Source organism: Anomalospiza imberbis, unplaced genomic scaffold (assembly GCF_031753505.1).
Source record: "Anomalospiza imberbis isolate Cuckoo-Finch-1a 21T00152 unplaced genomic scaffold, ASM3175350v1 scaffold_52, whole genome shotgun sequence".
Classification (NCBI taxonomy): Eukaryota; Metazoa; Chordata; class Aves; order Passeriformes; family Viduidae; genus Anomalospiza; species Anomalospiza imberbis.
This window is the reverse complement of record NW_027100130.1, coordinates 337,306-362,331: the sequence shown is the minus strand read 5'-3', so window position 1 is coordinate 362,331 and position 25,026 is coordinate 337,306. Positions and strand designations below refer to the sequence as shown.

Sequence of the window (25,026 nt, the reverse complement as noted above, 5' to 3'; positions counted from 1 at the left end):
CTCATATAAAATATGGGGGGGCTCATATAAAATATGGGGGGGCTGATATAAAATCTGGGGGGGTCATATAAAATATGGGGGGGCTCATATAAAATCGGGGGGGCTCATATAAAATATGGGGGGGCTTATATAAAATATGGGGGGGTCATATAAAATATGGGGGGGCTCATATAAAATATGGGGGGCTCCTATAAAATATGGGGGGGGCACCTATAAAATCTGGGGGGGCTTATATAAAATATGGGGGGTTCATATAAAATCGGGGGGGCTCATATAAAATATGGGGGGGGCTCATATAAAATATGGGGGGCTCATATAAAATCTGGGGGGGCTCATATAAAATCTGGGGGGGCTCATATAAAATATGGGGGGCTCATATAAAATATGGGGGGTCATATAAAATCTGGGGGGGCTCATATAAAATCGGGGGGGGCTCATATAAAATATGGGGGGTTCATATAAAATATGGGGGGGGTCATATAAAATATGGGGGGGCTCATATAAAATATGGGGGGGCTCATATAAAATCGGGGGGGGCTCTTATAAAATCGGGGGGGCTCATATAAAATATGGGGGGTCATATAAAATATTGGGGGGCTCATATAAAATATGGGGGGTCATATAAAATATTGGGGGGCTCATATAAAATATGGGGGGTCATATAAAATATTGGGGGGCTCATATAAAATATGGGGGGCTCATATAAAATATGGGGGGTCATATAAAATCTGGGGGGGCTCATATAAAATCGGGGGGGGCTCATATAAAATATGGGGGGATCAAATATGGGGGGGCTCATATAAAATATGGGGGGCTCATATAAAATCTGGGGGGGCTCATATAAAATATGGGGGGCTCATATAAAATCTGGGGGGGCTCATATAAAATATGGGGGGGCTCATATAAAATATGGGGGGGCCATATAAAATATGGGGGGGCTCATATAAAATATGGGGGGGCTCATATAAAATATGGGGTGGTCATATAAAATATTGGGGGGGCTCATATAAAATATGGGGGGGCTCATATAAAATATGGGGGGGGTCATATAAAATATGGGGGGCTCATATAAAATATGGGGGGGGTCATATAAAATATGGGGGGGGGCTTCACATGGCTCCCATACAGCTGGGGGGGGGGTGTAATTGGGGAGGGGTCCTTGGGGTCCCTAATTAATTTAAGGGGGGTAATTTAATTTTGGGGGGGTCTTTGGGGGTCCCTAAATAATTGGGGTGGGGTCCTTGGGGTCCCTAATTAATTTGGGGGGGGTTATATAATTTGGGGTGGGGTCTTAAGGCTCCCTAATTAATTTGGGGGTTGCTCGGGGCCCCTATGAATTTTGGGGGGGTCTTTGGGGGTCCCTGTATAATCTGGGGGGGGTCTCTGGGCCCCTTTAAAGGGGGGGTCCCCCTATAGAGCACAGGAGCCACGCCCACTTCGTGCGAGACCACGCCCCCTTGGGCGGGGCATAAACCTCGCGAGGCCACGCCCCCTGGCCCCACATCTCCCCAGCGGCGAGCGCGGCCAATCAGCGGCGGGCAGAGGCGGGCGGGGCGCTCTCCTATTGGCCGGCCTTGAGACGGCGCGTTCCTATTGGCCGCGTGGGCGGCGCGGGGGGGCGGGGCGAGGCGCGGCGCGCGGCGGCGGCGGCGGCGGGAGCGGCGCGAGAGCGGCTGAGGTGAGCGGGGCCGGGGCGGCGGCGGGGCCGGGGCTCCGCGGGATCCGCGCCCGGGGCGGGCGGGGAAGGCCCCGCGCGGTGCCGGGGGAGCGCGGGGGAGCCGCGCAGGGCGCGGGGAGGCGCGGGCGGTGCCGCCGTTCCCCGTTCTCCGGCCGGGCCTCGCCTCGCCGCGCTCACTTCCGCCCTCCCCTCACGCACTCCCGCAGGGCGGCGGCGGTGTTGCCATGGAGACGAGCGCGCATCCCTATTGGCCGCGCGCGCTGGCGTTGCCGGGTTACGTGGCGGGCGCGCGGCCCGCCTGGCAGTGCGCAGGCGCGGTGGCGGCGGCGGCGGCGGCGCTGCTGGCGCTGGGCTGGGCCCTGGGCGGGGCCGGGGGCGGGGCCAAGGGCGTGGCCAAGGGCGTGGCCAAGCGGAGCCCCGCCCGCCGGCTGGTCCTGGGCTGGTTCCTGCTGTGCACCGGCATCCACGGCGTCCTGGAGGGGTACTTCAGCCTCCGGCACCGGGAGCTGCCCGCCGACACCGGCTGCTGGCCGACGTCTGTGAGCACCGCCGGGGGTCGCCGGGCCACCTGCGGGGGGGGCTGGGGGCGCTGCGGTGGCGCTGGCTTGTGTGGGTGGCTTTGGGGAGGGGTCTCAGGGGGTAGCAGGGGGCACTGGGCATGTGGGGAGGGGTCTCAGGGGGTAGCAGGGGGCACTGGGAATGTGGGGAGGGGTCTCAGGGGGTAGCAGGGGGCACTGGGAATGTGGGGAGGGGTCTCAGGGGGTAGCAGGGGGCACTGGGAATGTGGGGAGGGGTCTCAGGGGGCACTGGAGGGGCCACTGGGAATGTGGGGAGGGGTCTCAGGGGGTAGCAGGGGGCACTGGGAATGTGGGGAGGGGTCTCAGGGGGTAGCAGGGGGCACTGGGAATGTGGGGAGGGGTCTCAGGGGGCAATGGAGGGGCACTGGGCATGTGGGGAGGGGTCTCAGGGGGCAATGGAGGGGCACTGGGCATGTGGGGAGGGGTCTCAGGGGTTAGCAGGGGGCACTGGGAATGTGGGGAGGGGTCTCAGGGGGTAGCAGGGGGCACTGGGAATGTGGGGAGGGGTCTCAGGGGGCACTGGAGGGGCACTGGGAATGTGGGGAGGGGTCTCAGGGGGTAGCAGGGGCACTGGGAATGTGGGGAGGGGTCTCAGGGGGCACTGGAGGGGCACTGGATATGTGGGGAGGGGTCCCAAGGGCACCAGGGGGCACTGGAGGGTCCCTGGATATGTGGGGAGGGGTCCCAAGGGTACCAGGGGGCACTGGAGGGGCACTGGATATGTGGGGAGGGGTCCCTGGGGGCACTGGAGGGTCCCTGGATATGTGGGGAGGGGTCCCTGGGCACACGGGGGCACTGGAGGGTCCCTGGATATGTGGGGAGGGGTCCCTGGGCAGGGGGACAGCGGGTGCTGGGTGTCCCCTGGGGGGGGGGGGTGGGTGTCCCGTGTCCCCTCCCCCCCCCCCCCCGGTGACCCCTCCCCAAATTGCCAGGGAAGGAATACGCCAAGGCCGACAGCCGCTACATGACGTGAGTTGGGGGCGCGGGGGCCGTGGGGAGGGGGTGGCCGTGTCCCCGGGGGTCCCCGGGTGACCCCTCCCCCTCGGGGTGTCCCCTGGCAGGAGCGATGACTTCACGGTTGCCATGGAGACGGTGACGGCCTGGGCCTGGGGTCCCCTGAGCTTCCTCACCTTCCTCGCCCTCCTGCGGCAGCACCCGGCGCGCTTCATCCTGCAGCTCGTGGTGTCCCTGGGTACGGCCTGGCCCCGGGCCACCGGTGCCACCGGTGACACCGTCCCCGTGTCACCGTCCCCGTGTCACCGTCCCCGTGTCACCGGTGTCACCATCCCTGTGTCACCGTCCCCGTGTCACCAGTGTCACCGGTGTCACCATCCCTGTGTCACCGTCCCCGTGTCACCGTCCCCGTGTCACCGTCCCCGTGTCACCGGTGTCACCATCCCTGTGTCCTGGTGTCACCGGTGTCACCATCCCCATGTCACCGGTGTCACTATCCCTGTCCCTGTGCCACCGGTGCCACCGTCCCCGTGTCACCAGTGTCACCATCCCTGTCCCTGTGCCACCAGTGCCACCATCCCCGTGTCACCGGTGTCACCATCCCCGTGTCACCGGTGTCACCATCCCTGTGTCACCGGTGTCACCATCCCTGTCCCCGTGTCACCAGTGTCACCATCCCTGTCCCTGTGCCACCAGTGCCACCATCCCCGTGTCACCGGTGTCACCATCCCCGTGTCACCGGTGTCACCATCCCTGTGTCACCGGTGTCACCATCCCTGTCCCCGTGTCACCAGTGTCACCATCCCTGTCCCTGTGTCACCAGTGCCACCATCCCTGTGTCACCGGTGTCACCATCCCTGTCCCGGTGTCACCAGTGTCACCATCCCTGTCCCGGTGTCACCGGTGTCACCATCCCCGTGTCACCAGTGTCACCATCCCCGTGTCACCGGTGTCACCAGTGTCACCATCCCTGTCCCGGTGTCACCGGTGTCACCATCCCCGTGTCACCAGTGTCACCATCCCCGTGTCACCGGTGTCACCAGTGTCACCATCCCTGTCCCGGTGTCACCGGTGTCACCATCCCCGTGTCAGCGGTGTCACCAGTGTCACCATCCCTGTCCCTGTGTCACCGGTGCCACCATCCCTGTGTCACCGGTGTCACCATCCCTGTGTCACCAGTGTCACCATCCCCGTGTCACTGGTGCCACGATGTCATCATCCCCATGTCACTGGTGCCACCGGTGCCACCATCCCTGTGTCACCGGTGCCACCATCCCTGTGTCACCAGTGTCACCATCCCCGTGTCACTGGTGCCACGATGTCATCATCCCCATGTCACTGGTGCCACCGGTGTCACCATCCCTGTCCCTGTGTCACCGGTGCCACCATCCCTGTGCCACCGGTGTCACCATCCCTGTCCCTGTGTCACCGGTGCCACCATCCCTGTGCCACCGGTGTCACCATCCCTGTCCCTGTGTCACCGGTGCCACCATCCCTGTGTCCTTGTGTCACCGGCCCTGTATCCTTGTGTCACCCTGTCCCTGTGTCCTCAGTGTCACTGGTGCCACCATGTCCTTGTCCCTAGTGTCACCGGTGTGCCCAGTGTCGTCATCCCAGTGGCATCAGTGTCCCTATGCCCCCCTGACCTGTCCCTGTCCCCAGGCTGTCCCTGTCCCCAGTCTGTCCCTGTCCCTGTCCCCAGTCTGTCCCTGTCCCCAGTCTGTCCTTGTCCCTATCCCAGCCTGTCCCTGTCCCCATCCCCATCCCTGTCCCTGTCCCAGCCTGTCCCTGACTGTCCCCGTCCCTGTCCCTATCCCAGCCTGTCCCAGTCTGTCCCTGTCCCCGTCCCTGTCCCCATCCCTGTCCCCATCCCTGTCCCTGTCCCAGCCTGTCCCTGTCCCCATCCCTGTCCCATCCCTGTCCCCGTCCCTGTCCCCATCCCTGTTCCAGCCTGTCCCTGACTGTCCCCGTCCCTGTCCCCGTCCCTGTCCCTGTCCCTGTCCCCATCCCTGTCCCTGTCCCAGTCTGTCCCCATCCCTGTCTGTGTCCCCATCCCTGTCCCCATCCCTGTCCCCAGCCTGTCCCTGTCCCAGCCTGTCCCTGACTGTCCCCATCCCTGTCCCAGTCTGTCCCTGTCCCCGTCCCTGTCCCTGTCCCAGCCTGTCCCTGACTGTCCCCGTCCCTGTCCCAGTCCCTGTGCCCGTCCCTGTCCCAGCCTGTCCCTGACTGTCCCCGTCCCTGTCCCCAGCCTGTCCCTGTCCCAGCCTGTCCCTGACTGTCCCCGTCCCTGTCCCCGTCCCTGTCCCCGTCCCTGTCCCCGTCCCTGTCCCTGTCCCTGTCCCCGTCCCTGTCCCCGTCCCTGTCCCTGTCCCCGTCCCTGTCCCTGTCCCTGTCCCTGTCCCCGTCCCTGTCCCCGTCCCTGTCCCCGTCCCTGTCCCTGTCCCCGTCCCTGTCCCAGTCTGTCCCTGTCCCTGTCCCAGCCTGTCCCTGACTGTCCCCGTCCCTGTCCCAGTCTGTCCCTGTCCCAGTCTGTCCCTGTCCCCATCCCTGTCCCTGTCCCCGTCCCTGTCCCCGTCCCTGTCCCAGCCCGTCCCTGACTGTCCCCGTCCCTGTCCCTGTCCCAGTCTGTCCCTGTCCCCAGCCTGTCCCTGTCCCAGCCTGTCCCTGACTGTCCCCGTCCCTGTCCCTCTCCCAGTCTGTCCCTGTCCCTGTCCCCGTCCCTGTCCCAGTCTGTCCCTGTCCCCATCCCTGTCCCAGCCCGTCCCTGACTGTCCCCGTCCCTGTCCCAGTCTGTCCCTGTCCCCGTCCCCGTCCCTGTCCCTGTCCCAGCCCGTCCCTGACTGTCCCCGTCCCTGTGCCAGGCCAGCTGTACGGTGACGTGCTGTACTTCGCCACGGCGGCGCGGGCGGGCTGGGCGCACAGCGACCCGCACCCCTTCTACTTCTGGGGTTACTTCGTGGGGCTCAACGCGCTCTGGCTGCTCGTGCCCGGCCTGCTGCTGCTGGACGCCGGCCACCAGCTGGCCACGGCCCAGCGCGGCCACGACCGGCCCCGCCACAAGGCCCACTGAGGAGAGAGACCCCCCTGGGACGAGGGACCCCCCCACCGGGGCTGAGGGACCCCCACAGAGACCCCCCCCCCGGGCTGAGAGACCCCTCCTGGGGCTGAGAGACCCCCCAAGAGACCACGGCCAAGCTGAGGGACCCCCCCTGGGGCTGAGGGACCCCCCTGGGGCTAAGAGACCCCCCTGGGGCTGAGGGACCCCCCCAAAGACCACCCCCAAGCTAAAGGGACCCCCCCCAGGGCTGAGGGACCCCCCCAAAGACCGCCCCCAAGCTAAAGGGACCCCCCCCCCTGGGGCTGAGGGACCCCTCCAGAGTCGCCCCCCAACCTGAGGGACCCCCACACCGGGCTGAGGGACCCCCCCTGGGGCTGAGGGACCCCCACAGAGACCCCCCCAAGCTAAAGGGACCCCCCCCCCTGGGGCTGAGGGACCCCTCCAGTCGCCCCCCAAGCTGAGGGACCCCCACACCGGGCTGAGGGACCCCCCCCGGGGCTGAGGGACCCCTCCAGAGACCCCCCCAAGCTAAAGGGACCCCCCCTGGGGCTGAGGGACCCCCCCGGGGCTTAGGGACCCCCCCGGGGCTGAAGGATCCCCCCAAAGACTGCCCCCAGACTCAGAGACCCCCCCCGAGACCCCCTCCCCCAGCCCAAGGGACCCCCCCGAGGGAGGGTTCAGCACCGGGAGGGTCCCGGAGGTGAATTTTGGGACCCCCCAAAAGCTCAGGGAGAGCGGTTGGAGCTCTCCCCCCCCCCCCCACCGTGTTCCCCATGGGGGTCCCCCTCTCGTTTTTGGGGGTGTCAGCTTCATTCTCGGGGTCGCCTCCTCATTTTTGGGGGTCCCTTTCCCGATTTTGGGGGTCCCCACCTCATTTTTGGGGGCGTGCCGTGGGAACGACGCTCGTTCCTGGGGGGCAGGGATGGGTTTTAATAAAGGAGCTGGAAATGGAGCTCAGGGTCTGCATTTGGGGGGGGGTCCTGAGGGGTTTTTGGGGGGTCCTGGAGGGGTTTGGGGGGGTCTTGGGGGGGTCCTGAGGGGTTTTTGGGGGGTCCTGGAGGGATTTGGGGAGGTCCTGGTGGGTTTTGGGGGGGGTCCTGGAGGGATTTGGGGGGTCCTGAGGGGTTTTTGGGGGGTCCTGGAGGGATTTGGGGAGGTCCTGGAGGGATTTGGGGGGGGTCCTGGTGAGTTTTGGCGGGTCCTGAGGGGTTTGTGGGGGGTCCTGGAGGGATTTGGGGGGGTGCTGGTGAGTTTTGGGGGGGTCCTGAGGGGTTTTTTGGGGGGTCCTGGAGGGATTTGGGGGGGTCCTGAGGGGTTTTAGGGGGTCCTGGAGGGATTTGGGGGGGTCCTGGTGGGTTTTGGGGGGGGTCCTGGGGAGTTTTGGGGGGTCCTGGTGGGTTTTTGGGGGGTGCTGGTGGGTTTTGGGGGGGTCCTGGTGAGTTTTGGGGGGTCCTGAGGGGTTTTTTGGGGGGTCCTGGAGGGATTTGGGGGGGTCCTGAGGGGTTTTAGGGGGTCCTGGAGGGATTTGGGGGGGTCCTGGTGGGTTTTGGGGGGGGTCCTGGGGAGTTTTGGGGGGTCCTGGTGGATTTTTGGGGGGGTCCTGGAGGGATTTGGGGGGGTCCTCGTGAGTTTTGGGGGGTCCTGAGGGGTTTTTGGTGGGTTCTGGAGGGATTTGGGGGGGTCCTGGTGGGTTTTGGAGGGGTGCTGGTGGGTTTTGGGGGGGTCCTGAGGGATTTTTGGGGGGCTTCGGGGGGGGTCCTGGCACGTGTTTGGGGTTCCTTCAGGGTTTTGGGGTTCCTGGGGGGTTTTGGGGGGTTTGAACCACGTGGGAGGGCGGGGAAGGGGCGGGGTTTGCGGGAGATTGACAGAAGGAGGGTGGGGTTAGCAGGGGGCGGGGATCTCAGCTGGGCTCCGCCCCTGCCGCGCCTGAGCCAATAGGAAATTAGGTCGCTTGCTGCAGCCAATAAGAGAGCGATGTGGGCGGGGTTAAGGCTCGCGCCAATCAGCGCTCGGCCTCTCCCCGCTGCTCCCTCCCAGCGATGATTGACGTGCCACCACCCAATCAGCGCTCACGTTTACTTCGAACCGCCCCTCCCCTCTCCTCTCAACCGGCACCTCCACCAGCCAATCAGCTCTCTCCCCTCCCTCACCTCCCACCCCCCAAAACCAACCAATCACCTCCCTCCCTGCCCGCCTCACCCAATCCCCGCTCTCCCCCGCCATCACCATGGCAACCCCCATCCCGCCTCCCCTCCCGGAGGCGGAGGGCAGAAAGGCGGGACTTCCGCCACCCTCGGGGCCAATCACAGCGCGCCGCCTCGAGCGCCGGCCAATGGCGCGGCGCGGCGCGGGCGAGGCGGAAGCGCGCGCGGGGTCGGAGGTCGCGGCTGTTGATGTTGACACGGCCCCGGCGCCCGCAGCGCCCGCGGCCCCTCAGCGCCGGGGGGGCCCCAGCGCCCCCCGCCCGCGGCCCCCCCCGCCCCCCGCGCCCCGCCGCCGGCCCCCGGCCCGCCCCGAGCCCCGCGCCGCCCCCCCGCCCCATGCGCGCCCCGCCATGACGATCCTCCCGAAGAAGAAGCCGGTACCGGCGCCCGACGGTGATGGCGATTCCGGCCCGGACGCGGGGCCCGAGCGCGGAGCGGACGCGGGGCCCGAGCGAGGCCCCGGAGGCGTGGGCGAACCCGGCGGCCCCGGCGTGGGGGGGCCGCGGCCTCGCGCCTCGCCGCCGCCGCCGCTGCGGGGCTGGGCCGGGCTGCCCGGAGCCGCCGGGTCCCCCCCGCCCGCAGGGCCCGGCGGGCCCGGGAACGGCGGGCCCGGCTCCGCCGACGGCCCCGCGGCGCTGCTGGGGCTGGAGGCGGCGGCGCTGGGGCTGCCCGAGCCCCGCGGGCCCGGCTGCGGCGGCGGCGGAGGCGGCGGCCCCGGGCACAGCAAGCGGCGGCGGCGCGGCGGGGCCGGGCCCAGCGGGGGCCCCGCGGGGTCGGGCCCCGGCGGGATCGGGCTGGGCATGGGGCTGGGCCCCGGCTGCGGCAGCCCCGGGCCCGACGAGGCGGGAGGAGGCTACAACAGCGAGGATGAGTACGAGGCCGGCAGGGTGGAGATGGACCCGGCCACGGCCGAGCAGGTGCGGGGACACCGGGGGACACCGGGGAGACACCGGGGACACCGGGGAGGACCCGGGGGGACCGGGGGACATCGAGGGGACACACCGGGGCGGGCAGTGGGGACAGCGTGGGGGCATCTGGGGACACCGGGGAGGACCTGGGGGCGTACCGGGAGATACCGGGGGGACATCAGTGATCCCCGAGAGGACCGGGGAGACACCGGGGACACCGGGGAGACACCGAGGAGGACCCGGGGGGACCGGGGGACATCGAGGGGACACACCGGGGCGGGCAGCGGGGACAGCGCGGGGGCATCTGGGGACACCGGGGAGGGGGGACATCATACCGGGGGGACATCAGTGATCCCCGAGGGGACCGGGGGACACCGGGGGTCCCGCCGGGGTTCGGTGGCCCCGTGCGGGGTTGTCGTCGTCCCCTTTTTGCCGCCGTTTGTCCCCAAAACGTCGCCGCGTTTGCTTCCCCCCCGTCCCCCGTTTTGGGACCCTTCCCTGTCCCCCAAGTTTTCCCGGACCGCCCTCCCCCCACCATTGCCCGGTGTCCCCTCTTGGTGACACCCCCGGATCCCCCCCAAGGGACCCCCGGGACCCCCCAAGTCCCTGAAGGACCCCCCCAGCTCCAAGGACCCCCCTGAGCCCCCTCGGTGACCCCCACCCCTCATCCCCTGCGGCTCCCTCAGCTCCCCCCATCCCGTAACCCCCCCAAAATGACCGGGGACCCCCCCAACCCCAAGGACCCCCCCCTGGTTCCCCCTTTTTTCTCCTCTCTGCCCCTTTGTGACCCCCACCCCTCATTCCTTGTGGCTCCCTCAGCTCCCCCCATTTCATACCCCCCCCCCAAATGCCCCCAGGGACCCCCCCGAGCCCCCCAGGGACCCCCCTAGAACCCCCCAAGTCCCTGAAGGACCCCCCCTCTGCTCCAAGAACTCCCCTGAACCCCCCCTTTTTCTCCCCTTTGTGACCCCAACCCTCATCCCTCAGCTCCCCCCTTCCTGTGCCCCCCCAAATGCCCCCAGGGACCCCCCAAGTCCCCCAGGGACCCCCCTAGAACCCCCCAAGTCCCTGAAGGACCCCCCTGAGCTCCCCCTTTTTCTCCCCTTTGTGACCCCAACCCCTCATCCCTCAGCTCCCCCCCACTCCTGAGCCCCCCCAGTGCCCCCAGGGACCCCCCAAGCCTCCCCAGGACCCCCCCGGGACCCCCCAATTCCCTGAAGGACCCTCCCTGCTCCAAGAACTCCCCTGAACCCCCTCCCCTTTTTCTCCCCTTTGTGACCCCAGCCCCTCATCCCTCAGCTCCCCCCCCACTCCTGAGCCCCCCCAGTGCCCCTAGGGACCCCCCAGACCCCCCAAGTCCCTGAAGGACCCCCCGATCCCCCCCTTTTTTCTCCCCTTTGTGACCCCAACCCCTCGTCCCTCAGCTCCCCCCCTTCCTGTGCCCCCCCAAATGCCCCCAGGGACCCCCCTGGGACCCCCCCAAGTCCTTGAAGGACCCCCCTGATCCCCCCCTTTTTCTCCCCTTTGTGACCCCAACCCCTCATCCCTCAGCTCCCCCCCACTCCTGTGCCCCCCAAATGCCCCCAGGGACCCCCCAGGGATCCCCCTAGAACCCCCCAAGTCCCTGAAGGACCCCCCTGAGCCCCCCCTTTTTCTCCCCTTTGTGACCCCAAACTCTCATCCCTCAGCTCCCCCCCACTCCTGTACCCCCCCAGTGCCCCCAGGGACCCCCCAGACCCCCCAAGTCCCTGAAGGACCCCCCTGAGCTCCCCCTTTTTCTCCCCTTTGTGACCCCAACCCCTCATCCCTCAGCTCTCCCCCTTCCTGTGCCCCCCAAATGCCCCCAGGGACCCCCCAAGCCCCCCCAGGACCCCCCCGGGACCCCCCAGGACCCCCCCCGAGCCCGGCTGTGTCTCCAGCAGGAGCACCGGTTCGAGAAGGCTCTGCGGGAGAAGAAAGGCTTCATCATCAAGCGCATGAAGGAGGACGGGGCCTGTCTGTTCCGGGCCGTGGGTGAGCCCCAAAAATGCCCCAAATCCCCCCAAAAAAATCCCCCCAGAGCCGCCCCCCACACCCCCCCCCCCACCGTCACCTGTGTGTGCCCTCCCTCAGCCGATCAGGTGTACGGAGACCAGGACATGCACGAGGTGGTGAGGAAGCACTGCATGGACTACCTGGTGAGGGACTGGGGCAACTGGGAGGGACTGGGATGGACTGGGAGAGCACTGGGATGGACTGGGGGGGACAGGAATGGACTGGGATGGGCACTGGGAGGGACTGGGATGGACTGGGAGGGACTGGGATGGACTGGGAGAGCACTGGGATGGACTGGGGGGGACAGGAATGGACTGGGATGGGCACTGGGGGGCACTGGGAGGGACTGGGATGGACTGGGAGAGCACTGGGATGGACTGGGGGGGACAGGAATGGACTGGGATGGGCACTGGGAGGGACTGGGATGGACTGGGAGAGCACTGGGATGGACTGGGGGGGACAGGAATGGACTGGGATGGGCACTGGGGGGCACTGGGAGGGACTGGGATGGACTGGGAGAGCACTGGGATGGATTGGGGGGGACAGGAATGGACTGGGATGGACTGGGATGGCACTGGGGGGGACTGGGAGGGACTGGGGGGCACTGGGGGGCACTGGGAGGGTGCTCACCAGTGTCCCCAGCGCTGTCCCGCTCCTGTCCCCAGTGTCCCTGTGCTGCTGTGTCCCTCCCCAGTCTGTCCCTGCCATGTCCCCAGCCTGTCCCCGTGTCCCAGCTGTCCCCGTGTCCCAGCTGTCCCCGTGTCCCCAGTTGTCCCTGTGTCCCCATGTCCCAGCTGTCCCCGTGTCCCAGCTGTCCCCGTGTCCCAGCTGTCCCCATGTCCCCGTGTCCCCGGCTGTCCCCGTGTCCCCGGCTGTCCCCGTGTCCCCAGCTGTCCCCGTGTCCCAGCTGTCCCCAGCTGTCCCCGTGTCCCAGCTGTCCTCTGTGTCCCCATCCTGTCCCCCGTGTCCCAGCTGTCCCCGTGTCCCCGGCTGTCCCCAGCTGTCCCCATGTCCCCAGCTGTCCCCGTGTCCCCGTGTCCCCAGCTGTCCCCGTGTCCCAGCTGTCCCCGTGTCCCCGGCTGTCCCCAGCTGTCCCCGTGTCCCAGCTGTCCCCGGCTGTCCCCGTGTCCCAGCTGTCCCCGTGTCCCTGCTGTCCCCGTGTCCCCGGCTGTCCCCGTGTCCCAGCTGTCCCCGTGTCCCTGCTGTCCCCGGCTGTCCCCTGCTGTCCCCGTGTCCCAGCTGTCCCCGTGTCCCCGGCTGTCCCCAGCTGTCCCCGTGTCCCAGCTGTCCCCAGCTGTCCCCGTGTCCCAGCTGTCCCCATGTCCCAGCTGTCCCCATGTCCCAGCTGTCCCCGTGTCCCCGTGTCCCCAGCTGTCCCCGTGTCCCTGGCTGTCCCCATGTCCCAGCTGTCCCCGTGTCCCAGCTGTCCCCATGTCCCAGCTGTCCCCGTGTCCCCGTGTCCCCAGCTGTCCCCGTGTCCCTGGCTGTCCCCATGTCCCAGCTGTCCCCGTGTCCCCGTGTCCCCGGCTGTCCCCGTGTCCCCAGCTGTCCCCGTGTCCCAGCTGTCCCCGTGTCCCCGTGTCCCCAGCTGTCCCCGTGTCCCAGCTGTCCCCAGCTGTCCCCGTGTCCCCGGCTGTCCCCGTGTCCCAGCTGTCCCCGTGTCCCCGGCTGTCCCCGTGTCCCAGCTGTCCCCGTGTCCCCAGCTGTCCCCATGTCCCCAGCTGTCCCCGTGTCCCAGCTGTCCCCATGTCCCAGCTGTCCCCGGCTGTCCCCAGCTGTCCCCATGTCCCAGCTGTCCCCATGTCCCAGCTGTCCCCAGCTGTCCCCGTGTCCCAGCTGTCCCCGTGTCCCCGGCTGTCCCCGTGTCCCAGCTGTCCCCGTGTCCCCAGCTGTCCCCATGTCCCCAGCTGTCCCCGTGTCCCAGCTGTCCCCATGTCCCAGCTGTCCCCGGCTGTCCCCAGCTGTCCCCATGTCCCAGCTGTCCCCGGCTGTCCCCAGCTGTCCCCGTGTCCCAGCTGTCCTCTGTGTCCCCATCCTGTCCCCCGTGTCCCAGCTGTCCCCGTGTCCCAGCTGTCCCCGTGTCCCAGCTGTCCCCGTGTCCCCAGATGAAGAACGCCGATTACTTCTCCAACTACGTCACGGAGGATTTCACCACCTACATCAACCGCAAGCGCAAGAGCACCTGCCACGGGAACCACATCGAGATGCAGGCCATGGCCGAGATGTACAACCGGCCCGTCGAGGTCTACCAGTACGGCACTGGTGCGTGCCCCGGGCACTGGGAGCGCTGGGGAGGGGGCCCTGAGGAACTGGGGTTAATGGGGAGGGGTCCCTGAGGAACTGGGGTTAATGGGGAGGGGTCCCAGAGGAACTGGGGTTAATGGGGAGGAGTCTCTGGGTACTGGGATTAATGGAGAGGGGGCCTTGAGGAACTGGGAGCACTGGGGAGGGGTCCAAGAGGAACTGGGATTAATGGGGAGGGGTCCCTGAAGAACTGGGAGCAGTGGGGAGGGGTCCCCTGGGCACTGGGAGTGCTGGGGAGGGGGCCCTGATGAAGGACAGGGGGCCCTGAGGAACTGGGAGCGCTGGGGAGGGGTCCCAGAGGAACTGGGGTTAATGGAGAGGGGTCCCAGAGGAACTGGGAGCACTGGGGAGGGGTCCCCTGGGCACTGGGATTAATGGGGAGGGGTCCCAGAGGAACTGGGAGCACTGGGGAGGGGTCCCAGAGGAACTGGGGTTAATGGGGAGGGGTCCCAGAGGAACTGGGAGCGCTGGGGAGGGGTCCCAGAGGAACTGGGGTTAATGGGGAGGGGTCCCTGAAGAACTGGGAGCACTGGGGAGGGGTCCCCTGGGCACTGGGAGCAATGGGGAGGGGTCCCAGGTGCCATTTTGGGGTCCCAGGTGCCATTTTGGGGGTCCCAGGTGCCGTTTTGGGGGTCGCTGCTGTTTTTTTTTGAGGATCCCAGTTGAATTTTTGGGAATCCCATCTGGATTTTTGGGGTCCCAGCTGGATTTCGTGGATCCCATCTGGATTTTCAGGGATCCCAGTCAGTTTTTGAGGATCCCATGTGGATTTCGGGGGTCCCATCTGGATTTTTGGGGGTCCCATCTGGGTTTTTGGGAATCCCATCTGGATTTTCAGGGATCCCATCGGGATTTTTTGGGATCCCATCTGGATTTCGGGGGTCCCATCTGCATTTTTGGGAATCCCATCTGGATTTTCAGGGATCCCATTGGGATTTTTGGGGATCCCAGTCAGTTTTTGAGGATCCCGTCTGGGTTTTTGGGGTCCCGTCTGGATTTCGGGGATCCCATGTGGGTTTTGGGGTCCCCCAGAGCCCATCAACATGTTGGGGATCCCACCTGGATTTCGTGGATCCTAGTCAGTTTTTGAGGATCCCATCTGGGTTTTTGGGGTCCCGTCTGGATTTCGGGGATCCCGTCTGGATTTCGGGGATCCCATGTGGGTTTTGGGGTCCCCCAGAGCCCATCAACGCGTTGGGGATCCCATCTGGATTTTGGGGATCCCATCTGGATTTTTGAGGATCCCATGTGGGTTTTTGGGATCCCATCTGGATTTTTGAGGATCCCATGTGGGTTTTTGGGGTCCCATCTTGGTTTTTGGGGTCCCGTCTGGATTTCGGGGATCCCGTCTGGATTTCGGGGATCCCATGTGGGTTTTTGGGGTCCCCCAGAGCCCATCAACACGTTGGGGATCCCATCTGGATTTTGGGGATCCCATCTGGATTTTTGAGGATCCCATGTGGGTTTTTGGGGATCCCATTTGGGTTTTTGGGGTCCCAGCTGGATTTCGGGGATCCCATGTGGATTTTTGGGGTCCCCCAGAGCCCATCAACACGTTGGGGATCCCATCTGGATTTTGAGGATCCCATCTGGGTTTTTGGGGATCCCATGTGGGTTTTTGGGGTCCCGTCTGGATTTCGGGGATCCCGTCTGGATTTCGGGGATCCCATGTGGATTTTTGGGGTCCCCCAGAGCCCATCAACACGTTGGGGATCCCATCTGGATTTTGAGGATCCCAGTCAGTTTTTGAGGATCCCATGTGGGCTTTTGGGGATCCCATCTGGATTTTTGAGGATCCCATGTGGGTTTTTGGGGATCCCATCTGGGTTTTTGGGGATCCCATCTGGATTTCGGGGATCCCGTCTGGATTTCGGGGATCCCATGTGGATTTTTGGGGTCCCCCAGAGCCCATCAACACGTTCCACGGGATCCAGCACAACGAGGACGAGCCCATCCGGGTCAGCTACCACCGCAACATCCACTACAACTCCGTGGTGAACCCCAACAAGGCCACCATCGGCGTGGGGCTGGGGCTGCCCTCCTTCAAACCGGGGGTACGGGGGCACCCCGACTTCGGGGGGTGGGAGCCCCAGTTTGGGGGCTGGGACCCCGACTTCGGGGGGTGGGAGCCCCAGTTTGGGGGCTGGGACCCCGACTTCGGGGGCAGGGAGCCCCAGTTTGGGGGCTGGGACCCCGACTTCGGGGGTGGGACCCCCAGTTTAGGGGCTGGGACCCCGACTTTGCGGGGTGGGAGCTCCAGTTTGGGGGGGTGGGAGCCCCAGTTTGGGGAGTAGGGAGTCTGATTTAGGGTGTGGGACCCCGACTTTGGGGGGTGGGAGCCCCAGTTTGGGGGCTGGGACCCCGACTTCGGGGGGTGGGACCCCAAGTTTGGGGGGTGGGACCCCCAGTTTGGGGAGTGGGGAGTCTGATTTGGGGGGTGGGACCTCAAGTTTGGGAGGTGGGACCTCGACTTTGGGGGGTGGGACCCCCAGTTTGGGGGCTGGGACCCCGACTTTGGGGGGTGGGACCCCAAGTTTGGGGGGTGGGACCCCCAGTTTGGTGAGTAGGGAGTCTGATTTGGGGTGTGGGACCTCGACTTTGGGGGGTGGGACCCCCAGTTTGGGGGGGAACCCTGAGTTTGGGGGGTGGGACCCCGACTTTGGGGGGTGGGACCCCCAGTTTGGGGGGTGGGGAGTGTGATTGGGGGGGATCCCCGACTTTGGGGGGTGGGTCCCCAATGTCCCCAATGTCCCCTCACGCTGTCCCCAATGTCCCCTCACGGTGTCCGCTGTCCCCAATGTCCCCAATGTCACCTCACGGTGTCCCCAGTGTCCCCAATGTCTCCTCACGGTGTCCCCTGTCCCCAGTGTCCCCAATGTCCCCTCACGGTGTCCCCTGTCCCCAGTGTCCCCAGTGTCCCCAGTGTCCCCAATGTCTCCTCACGGTGTCCCCTGTCCCCAGTGTCCCCAATGTCCCCTCACGGTGTCCCCTGTCCCCAGTGTCCCCAATGTCCCCAGTGTCCCCAATGTCCCCTCACGGTGTCCCCTGTCCCCAGTGTCCCCAATGTCCCCAGTGTCCCCAATGTCCCCAGTGTCCCCAATGTCCCCTCACGGTGTCCCCAATGTCCCCAGCGTCCCCAATGTCCCCTCACGGTGTCCGCTGTCCCCAGTGTCCCCAGTGTCCCCAATGTCTCCAGTGTCCCCTCACGGTGTCCCCAGTGTCCCCAGTGTCCCCAATGTCCCCTCACGGTGTCCGCTGTCCCCAGTGTCCCCAATGTCCCCAATGTCTCCAGTGTCCCCAATGTCCCCAATGTCCCCAGTGTCCCCAATGTCCCCTCACAGTGTCCCCAGTGTCCCCAGCGTCCCCAATGTCCCCTCACGGTGTCCGCTGTCCCCAGCTGGCGGAGCAGTCCCTGATGAAGAGCGCCATCAAGACGTCGGAGGAGTCGTGGATCGAGCAGCAGATGCTGGAGGACAAGAAGCGTGCCACCGACTGGGAGGCCACCAACGAGGCCATCGAGGAGCAGGTGGCCCGCGAGTCCTACCTGCAGTGGCTGCGCGACCAGGAGAAGCAGGCGCGGCAGGTGGGGTCCTGGTGTCACCCTCGGTGTCACCATCAGTGTCCCCTGGTGTCACCATGGGTGTGTCCCTGAGCCCCTGGTGTCACCCTCGGTGTCACCATCAGTGTCCCCGGGAGCCCCTGGTGTCACCATCGGCGTCACCCTCGGTGTCCCTGCCATCCCCTGGTGTCACCATGGGTGTGTCCCTGATCCCCTGGTGTCACCATGGATGTCCCCATCGGTGTCCCTGCCATCCCCTGGTGTCACCATGGGTGTGTCCCTGATCCCCTGGTGTCACCCTCGGTGTCACCCTCGGTGTCCCCGGGAGCCCCTGGTGTCCCCATGGGTGTCACCATCGGTGTCCCCATGAGCTCCTGGTGTCCCCATGGGTGTCACCGTTGGTGTCCCCAGGAGCCCCTGGTGTCACCTCCCGTGTCACCATCGGTGTCCCCATGAGCCCCTGGTGTCCCCATGGGTGTCACCCTCGGTGTCCCCAGGAGCCCCTGGTGTCCCCATGGGTGTCACCATCGGTGTCCCCAGGAGCTCCTGGTGTCCCCATGGGTGTCACCCTCGGTGTCCCCAGGAGCTCCTGGTGTCCCCATGGGTGTCACCCTCGGTGTCCCCAGGAGCTCCTGGTGTCCCCATGGGTGTCACCCTCGGTGTCCCCAGGAGCTCCTGGTGTCCCCATGGGTGTCACCCTTGGTGTCCCCAGGAGCTCCTGGTGTCCCCATGGGTGTCACCCTTGGTGTCCCCATGAGCTCTTGGTGTCCCCATGGGTGTCACCATCGGTGTCCCCAGGAGCTCCTGGTGTCCCCATGGGTGTCACCATCGGTGTCCCCAGGAGCTCCTGGTGTCCCCATGGGTGTCACCATCGGTGTCCCCAGGAGCTCCTGGTGTCCCCATGGGTGTCACCGTCGGTGTCCCCAGGAGCTCCTGGTGTCCCCATGGGTGTCACCATCAGTGTCCCCAGGAGCTCCTGGTGTCCCCATGGGTGTCACCCTCGGTGTCCCCAGGAGCTCCTGGTGTCCCCATGGGTGTCACCATCGGTGTCCCCATGACCTCCTGGTGTCACCTCCCATGTCACCATCAGTGTCCCCATGAGCTCCTGGTGTCCCCATCGATGTCACCATTGGTGTCCCCAGGAGCCCCTGGTGTCACCTCCCGTGTCACCATCGGTGTCCCCATGACCTCCTGGTGTCCCCATGGGTGTCACCATCAGTGTCCCCATGAGCTCCTGGTGTCCCCATCGATGTCACCATTGGTGTCCCCAGGAGCCCCTGGTGTCACCTCCCGTGTCACCATCGGTGTCCCCATGACCTCCTGGTGTCCCCATGGGTGTCACCATCAGTGTCCCCATGAGCTCCTGGTGTCCCCATCGATGTCACCATCGGTGTCCCCATGAGCTCCTGGTGTCCCCATGGGTGTCACCATCGGTGTCCCCATGAGCTCCTGGTGTCCCCATGGGTGTCACCCTCGGTGTCCCCATGAGCTCCTGGTGTCCCCATCGGTGTCCCCATCGGTGTCCCCATGAGCTCCTGGTGTCCCCATGGGTGTCACCCTCGGTGTCCCCAGGAGCTCCTGGTGTCCCCATGGGTGTCACCATCAGTGTCCCCATGAGCTCCTGGTGTCCCCATGGGTGTCACCATCAGTGTCCCCAGGAGCCCCTGGTGTCCCCATGGGTGTCACCATCGGTGTCCCCATGAGCTCCTGGTGTCCCCATGGGTGTCACCATCGGTGTCCCCATGAGCTCCTGGTGTCCCCATGGGTATCACCATCGGTGTCCCCATGAGCTCCTGGTGTCCCCATGGGTGTCACCATCACTGTCCCCATGAGCTCCTGGTGTCCCCATGGGTGTCACCCTCGGTGTCCCCATGACCTCCTGGTGTCCCCATGGGTGTCACCATCGGTGTCCCCAGGAGCTCCTGGTGTCCCCATGGGTGTCACCATCACTGTCCCCATGAGCTCCTGGTGTCCCCATGGGTGTCACCATCGGTGTCCCCATGAGCTCCTGGTGTCCCCATGGGTGTCACCATCGGTGTCCCCAGGAGCTCCTGGTGTCCCCATGGGTGTCACCATCAGTGTCCCCATGAGCTCCTGGTGTCCCCTGCTGTCCCCAGGGCCACACCATGGCCACGGCCAGTGGCCTGGAGGAGTGGAGTGGCCACTGACCCCTGTGTCCCTGTCCTTGTCCCCATGTGGTCACTCTGCGGTCACTCTGGTCACTCAGTGGTCACTCAGTGGTCACTCAGGGTCACTCAGTGGTCACTCAGTGGTCACTCAGTGGTCAATGGTCACTCAGCGGTCACGCAGTGGTCACTCAGTGGTCACTCAGTGGTCACTCAGTGTTCACTCTGGTCACTCAGTGGTCACTCTGTGGTCACTCTGGTCACTCAGTGGTCACTCAGTGGTCACTCAGTGTTCACTCTGGTCACTCAGTGGTCACTCAGTGGTCACTCAGTGGTCACTCTGTGGTCAGTGGTCTCTCAGTGGTCACTCTGGTCACTCAGTGGTCACTCTGGTCACTCAGCGGTCACTCAGTGGTCACTCAGTGGTCACTCTGTGGTCAGTGGTCACTCAGTGGTCACTCTGGTCACTCAGTGGTCACTCTGTGGTCACTCAGTGGTCACTCTGGTCACTCAGCGGTCACTCAGTGGTCACTCTGGTCACTCAGCGGTCACTCAGTGGTCACTCAGTGGTCACTCTGTGGTCAGTGGTCACTCAGTGGTCACTCTGGTCACTCAGTGGTCACTGTGGTCCTCTCGTGTCCCCGCAGCCTCGCAAGGCCAGCGCCACGTGCAGCTCGGCCACGGCGGCTGCGGCCAGTGGCCTGGAGGAGTGGAGTGGCCACTGACCCCTGTGTCCCTGTCCTTGTCCCCATGCGGTCACTCTGTGGTCACTGTGGTCACTCAGTGGTCACTCAGTGGTCACTCAGTGGTCACTCAGTGGTCACTCAGTGGTCACTTCTGGTCCACTCAGTGGTCAGTGGTCACTCAGCGGTCACTCAGTGGTCACTCAGGGTCACTCAGTGGTCACTCAGTGGTCACTCAGCAGTCACTCAGCGGTCACTCTGGTCACTCAGTGGTCAGTGGTCACTCAGTGGTCACTCAGTGGTCACTGTGGTCCTCTCGTGTCCCCGCAGCCTCGCAAGGCCAGCGCCACGTGCAGCTCGGCCACGGCGGCTGCGGCCAGTGGCCTGGAGGAGTGGAGTGGCCACTGACCCCTGTGTCCCTGTCCTTGTCCCCATGTGGTCACTCTGGTCACTCTGTGGTCAGTGGTCACTCAGTGGTCACTCAGTGGTCACTCAGTGGTCACTCAGTGGTCACTCTGGTCACTCAGCGGTCACTCAGTGGTCACTGTGGTCCTCTCGTGTCCCCGCAGCCTCGCAAGGCCAGCGCCACGTGCAGCTCGGCCACGGCGGCTGCGGCCAGTGGCCTGGAGGAGTGGAGTGGCCACTGACCCCTGTGTCCCTGTCCTTGTCCCCATGTGGTCACTCAGTGGTCACTCTGGTCACTCTGTGGTCATTGGTCACTCAGTGGTCACCCTGTGGTCACTCAGTGGTCACTCAGTGGTCTCTCAGTGGTCACTCAGCGGTCACTCAGTGGTCACTCTGGTCACTCAGTGGTCACTCAGTGGTCACTCTGGTCACTCAGTGGTCACTCTGGTCACTCTGTGGTCACTCAGTGGTCACTCTGGTCACTCAGTGGTCAGTGGTCACTCTGTGGTCACTCAGTGGTCACTCTGGTCACTCAGTGGTCACTCAGTGGTCACTCTGGTCACTCAGTGGTCAGTGGTCACTCTGTGGTCACTCAGTGGTCACTCTGGTCACTCAGTGGTCAGTGGTCACTCAGTGGTCACTCTGGTCCTCTCGTGTCCCCGCAGCCTCGCAAGGCCAGCGCCACGTGCAGCTCGGCCACGGCGGCTGCGGCCAGTGGCCTGGAGGAGTGGAGTGGCCACTGACCCCTGTGTCCCTGTCCTTGTCCCCATGTGGTCACTCTGGTCACTCAGCGGTCACTCTGTGGTCACTCAGGGTCACTCAGTGGTCACTCTGTGGTCAGTGGTCACCCTGTGGTCACTCAGTGGTCACTCAGTGGTCACTCAGTGGTCACTCTGGTCACTCTGTGGTCAGTGGTCACTCAGCGGTCACTCAGTGGTCACTCAGTGGTCACTCTGGTCACTCTGTGGTCAGTGGTCACTCAGTGGTCACTCAGTGGTCACTGTGGTCCTCTCGTGTCCCCGCAGCCTCGCAAGGCCAGCGCCACGTGCAGCTCGGCCACGGCGGCTGCGGCCAGTGGCCTGGAGGAGTGGAGTGGCCACTGACCCCTGTGTCCCTGTCCTTGTCCCCATGTGGTCACTCTGGTCACTCAGCGGTCACTCAGTGGTCACTCAGTGGTCAGTGGTCACTCAGCGGTCACTCAGTGGTCACTCAGTGGTCACTCAGCGGTCACTCTGTGGTCAGTGGTCACTCAGTGGTCACTCAGCGGTCACTCTGGTCACTCAGCGGTCACTCTGGTCACTCTGTGGTCACTCTGGTCACTCAGTGGTCAGTGGTCACTCAGTGGTCACTCTGTGGTCACTCTGTGGTCAGTGGTCACTCAGCGGTCACTCAGTGGTCACTGTGGTCACTCTGTGGTCAGTGGTCACTCAGTGGTCACTCAGTGGTCACTCATGGTCACTCAGTGGTGGTCACTCTGGTCACTCTGTGGTCAGTGGTCACTCATGGTCACTCAGTGGTCACTCTGGTCACTCTGTGGTCAGTGGTCACTCAGTGGTCACTCAGCGGTCACTCTGGTCACTCAGTGGTCAGTGGTCACTCAGTGGTCACTCAGCGGTCACTCTGGTCACTCAGTGGTCACTCTGGTCACTCAGGGTCACTCAGCGGTCACTCAGCGGTCACTCTGGTCACTCAGTGGTCAGTGGTCACTCAGTGGTCACTCAGTGGTCACTGTGGTCCTCTCGTGTCCCCGCAGCCTCGCAAGGCCAGCGCCACGTGCAGCTCGGCCACGGCGGCTGCGGCCAGTGGCCTGGAGGAGTGGAGTGGCCACTGACCCCTGTGTCCCTGTCCTTGTCCCCATGTGGTCACTCTGTGGTCACTCAGTGGTCACTCAGTGGTCCCTCTGGTCACTCAGTGGTCACTCAGCGGTCACTCAGTGGTCACTCTGGTCACTCAGTGGTCAGTGGTCACTCAGTGGTCACTCTGGTCCTCTCGTGTCCCCGCAGCCTCGCAAGGCCAGCGCCACGTGCAGCTCGGCCACGGCGGCTGCGGCCAGTGGCCTGGAGGAGTGGAGTGGCCACTGACCCCTGTGTCCCTGTCCTTGTCCCCATGTGGTCACTCAGTGGTCACTCAGTGGTCACTCAGTGGTCACTCAGCGGTCACTCTGGTCACTCAGTGGTCACTCTGGTCACTCAGGGTCACTCAGTGGTCACTCTGTGGTCACTCTGGTCACTCAGTGGTCAGTGGTCACTGTGGTCACTCAGTGGTCACTCTGGTCACTCAGCGGTCACTCAGTGGTCACTCAGCGGTCACTCAGTGGTCACTCTGGTCACTCAGTGGTCACTCTGTGGTCACTCAGTGGTCACTCTGGTCACTCAGTGGTCACTCTGTGGTCAGTGGTCACTCAGCGGTCACTCAGTGGTCACTCTGGTCACTCTCATGTCCCCGCAGCCTCGCAAGGCCAGCGCCACGTGCAGCTCGGCCACGGCGGCTGCGGCCAGTGGCCTGGAGGAGTGGAGTGGCCGCTCGCCGCGGCCCCGCAGCGCCGCCCCCTCCCCCGAGCACCCCGGGCTGCACCCCGAGCCCCCCGGCCCCAAACCCCCCTCGCCCGGAGCCCCCCCCGCCGGAAAGCCCCCCCTCGCCCTGCGCCCCAGGTGGGACTGGGGGCACTGGGAGCCAAACTGGGGGCACTGGGAGCCAAACTGGGGGCACTGGGGGCACTGGGGGACCAAACTGGGAGCACTGGGAGAGCAAACTGGGGGCACTGGGAGCCAAACTGGGGGCACTGGGAGAGCGAACTGGGGGCACTGGGAGCCAAACTGGGGGCACTGGGAGCCAAACTGGGAGCACTGGGAGCCAAACTGGGGGCACTGGGAGAGCGAACTGGGGGCACTGGGGGCACTGGGAGACCAAAGTGGGGGCACTGGGAGAGTGAACTGGGGGCACTGGGAGAGCGAACTGGGGGCACTGGGAGCCAAACTGGGGGCACTGGGAGAGCGAACTGGGAGCACTGGGGGAGCCAAACTGGGAGCACTGGGGGCACTGGGAGAGCAAACTGAGAGCACTGGGAGAGCGAACTGGGAGCACTGGGAGAGCGAACTGGGAGCACTGGGGAGCCAAACTGGGGGCACTGGGAGAGCGCGAACTGGGAGCACTGGGAGAGCGAACTGGGAGCACTGGGGGAGCCAAACTGGGAGCACTGGGAGCACTGGGGGACCAAACTGGGAGCACTGGAGACCGAACTGGGGGCACTGGGAGACCAAACTGGGGCACTGGGAGAGCGAACTGGGAGCACTGGGAGACCAAACTGGGGGCACTGGGAGAGCGAACTGGGAGCACTGGGAGAGCGAACTGGGGAGCACTGGGGAGACCAAACTGGGGGCACTGGGGGCACTGGGAGAGCGAACTGGGGGCACTGGGGGCACTGGGGGACCAAACTGGGAGCACTGGGAGCACTGGGGGGCCAAACTGAGGGCACGGGGGGACCCAACTGGGGGCACTGGGGAGCCAAACTGGGGGCACTGGGAGAGCGAACTGGGGGCACTGGGAGCACTGGGGGGCCAAACTGGGAGTTACTGGGGGGTTTTGGGGTGCTGGGGGGGTCAACTGGGTGTTAATGGGACACTGGGACCCCCAAACTGGGACTGGGGGATACTGGGACCCCCAAACTGGGATTTGGGGAATCGGGGTGGATTTGGGGTTTTTTTGGGGTGTCCCTGACCCCAGTTTCGGGGGGTTTTGGGGTTTTTTTGGGGTGTCCCTGACCCCAGTTTTGGGGTGGTTGTGGGGTTTTTTTGGGGTGTCCCTGACCCCAGTTTTGGGGGGGTTTTGTTGTTTTTGGGGTGTCCCTGACCCCATTTTCAGGGGGTTTTGGGTTTTTGGGGTGTCCCTGGCCCCAGTTTTGGGGTTTTTTTGGGGTGTCCCTGACCCCAGTTTCAGGGTGTCCCTGGCCCCAGTTGGGTTTTCGGGTTTTTTGGGGTGTCCCTGACCCCAGTTTTGGGGTGGTTTTGGGGTTTTTTGGGGTGTCCCTGACCCCAGTTTCGGGGTTTTTTGGGTGTCCCTGACCCCAGTTTCGGGGGGTTTTGGGTGTCCCTGACCCCAGTTTTGGGGTGGTTTTGGGGTATTTTTGGGGTGTCCCTGACCCCAGTTTCGGGGGTTTTGGGGTATTTTTGGGGTGTCCCTGACCCCAGTTTCAGGGGGTTTTGGGTTTTTGGGGTGTCCCTGACCCCAGTTTTGTTGTTTTTGGGGTGTCCCTGCCCCAGTTTCAGGGGGTTTTGTTGTTTTTGGGGTGTCCCTGGCCCCAGTTTTGGGGTGTCCCTGACCCCAGTTTTGGGGGGTTTTGCGTTTTTTGGGGTGTCCCTGGCCCAGTTTCGGGGGGTTTTGTGTTTTTGGGGTGTCCCTGACCCCAGTTTCGGGGGGTCGGGGTTTTTGGGGTGTCCCTGACCCCAGTTTTGGGGTGTCCCTGACCCCAGTTTTGGGGTGGGTTTGGGGTTTTTGGGGTGTCCCTGACCCCAGTTTTGGGGGGTTTTGGGGTTTAT

The 25,026-nt window shown here is 64.7% G+C and overlaps 3 protein-coding genes across 3 annotated transcripts in view; all 3 read left to right on the top strand.

The window, feature by feature from the left end:
• Nucleotides 1-1,578, top strand: part of LOC137467075 (phosphofurin acidic cluster sorting protein 1-like) — a gene marked incomplete at its 5' end in the record, with an annotated part of 11,107 nt that extends 9,529 nt beyond the window's left edge. Inside the window, 1 exon segment of the mRNA XM_068178629.1 lies at nucleotides 1,417-1,578. Within this exon segment, the coding sequence (XP_068034730.1) occupies nucleotides 1,417-1,578 (162 nt within the window).
• Nucleotides 1,579-1,862: 284 nt separating this feature from the next.
• LOC137467154 (3-beta-hydroxysteroid-Delta(8),Delta(7)-isomerase-like) lies at nucleotides 1,863-6,342 on the top strand. Its single transcript, XM_068178708.1, is given in 5 exon segments — nucleotides 1,863-2,200; nucleotides 2,203-2,217; nucleotides 3,189-3,225; nucleotides 3,318-3,448; nucleotides 6,072-6,342. Coding segments are annotated over 5 exon segments (690 nt in total). The 5' UTR covers nucleotides 1,863-1,902; the 3' UTR covers nucleotides 6,281-6,342.
• A 2,433-nt stretch (nucleotides 6,343-8,775) lies between these two features.
• Nucleotides 8,776-24,809, top strand: LOC137467074 (OTU domain-containing protein 5-like). The gene is given in 9 exon segments (XM_068178628.1): nucleotides 8,776-9,389; nucleotides 11,300-11,393; nucleotides 11,493-11,557; nucleotides 13,520-13,676; nucleotides 15,624-15,772; nucleotides 17,116-17,301; nucleotides 22,940-23,119; nucleotides 23,121-23,142; nucleotides 24,793-24,809. Coding segments are annotated over 9 exon segments (1,437 nt in total). The 5' UTR covers nucleotides 8,776-8,822.
• The last annotated feature ends 217 nt before the right edge of the window (nucleotides 24,810-25,026 follow it).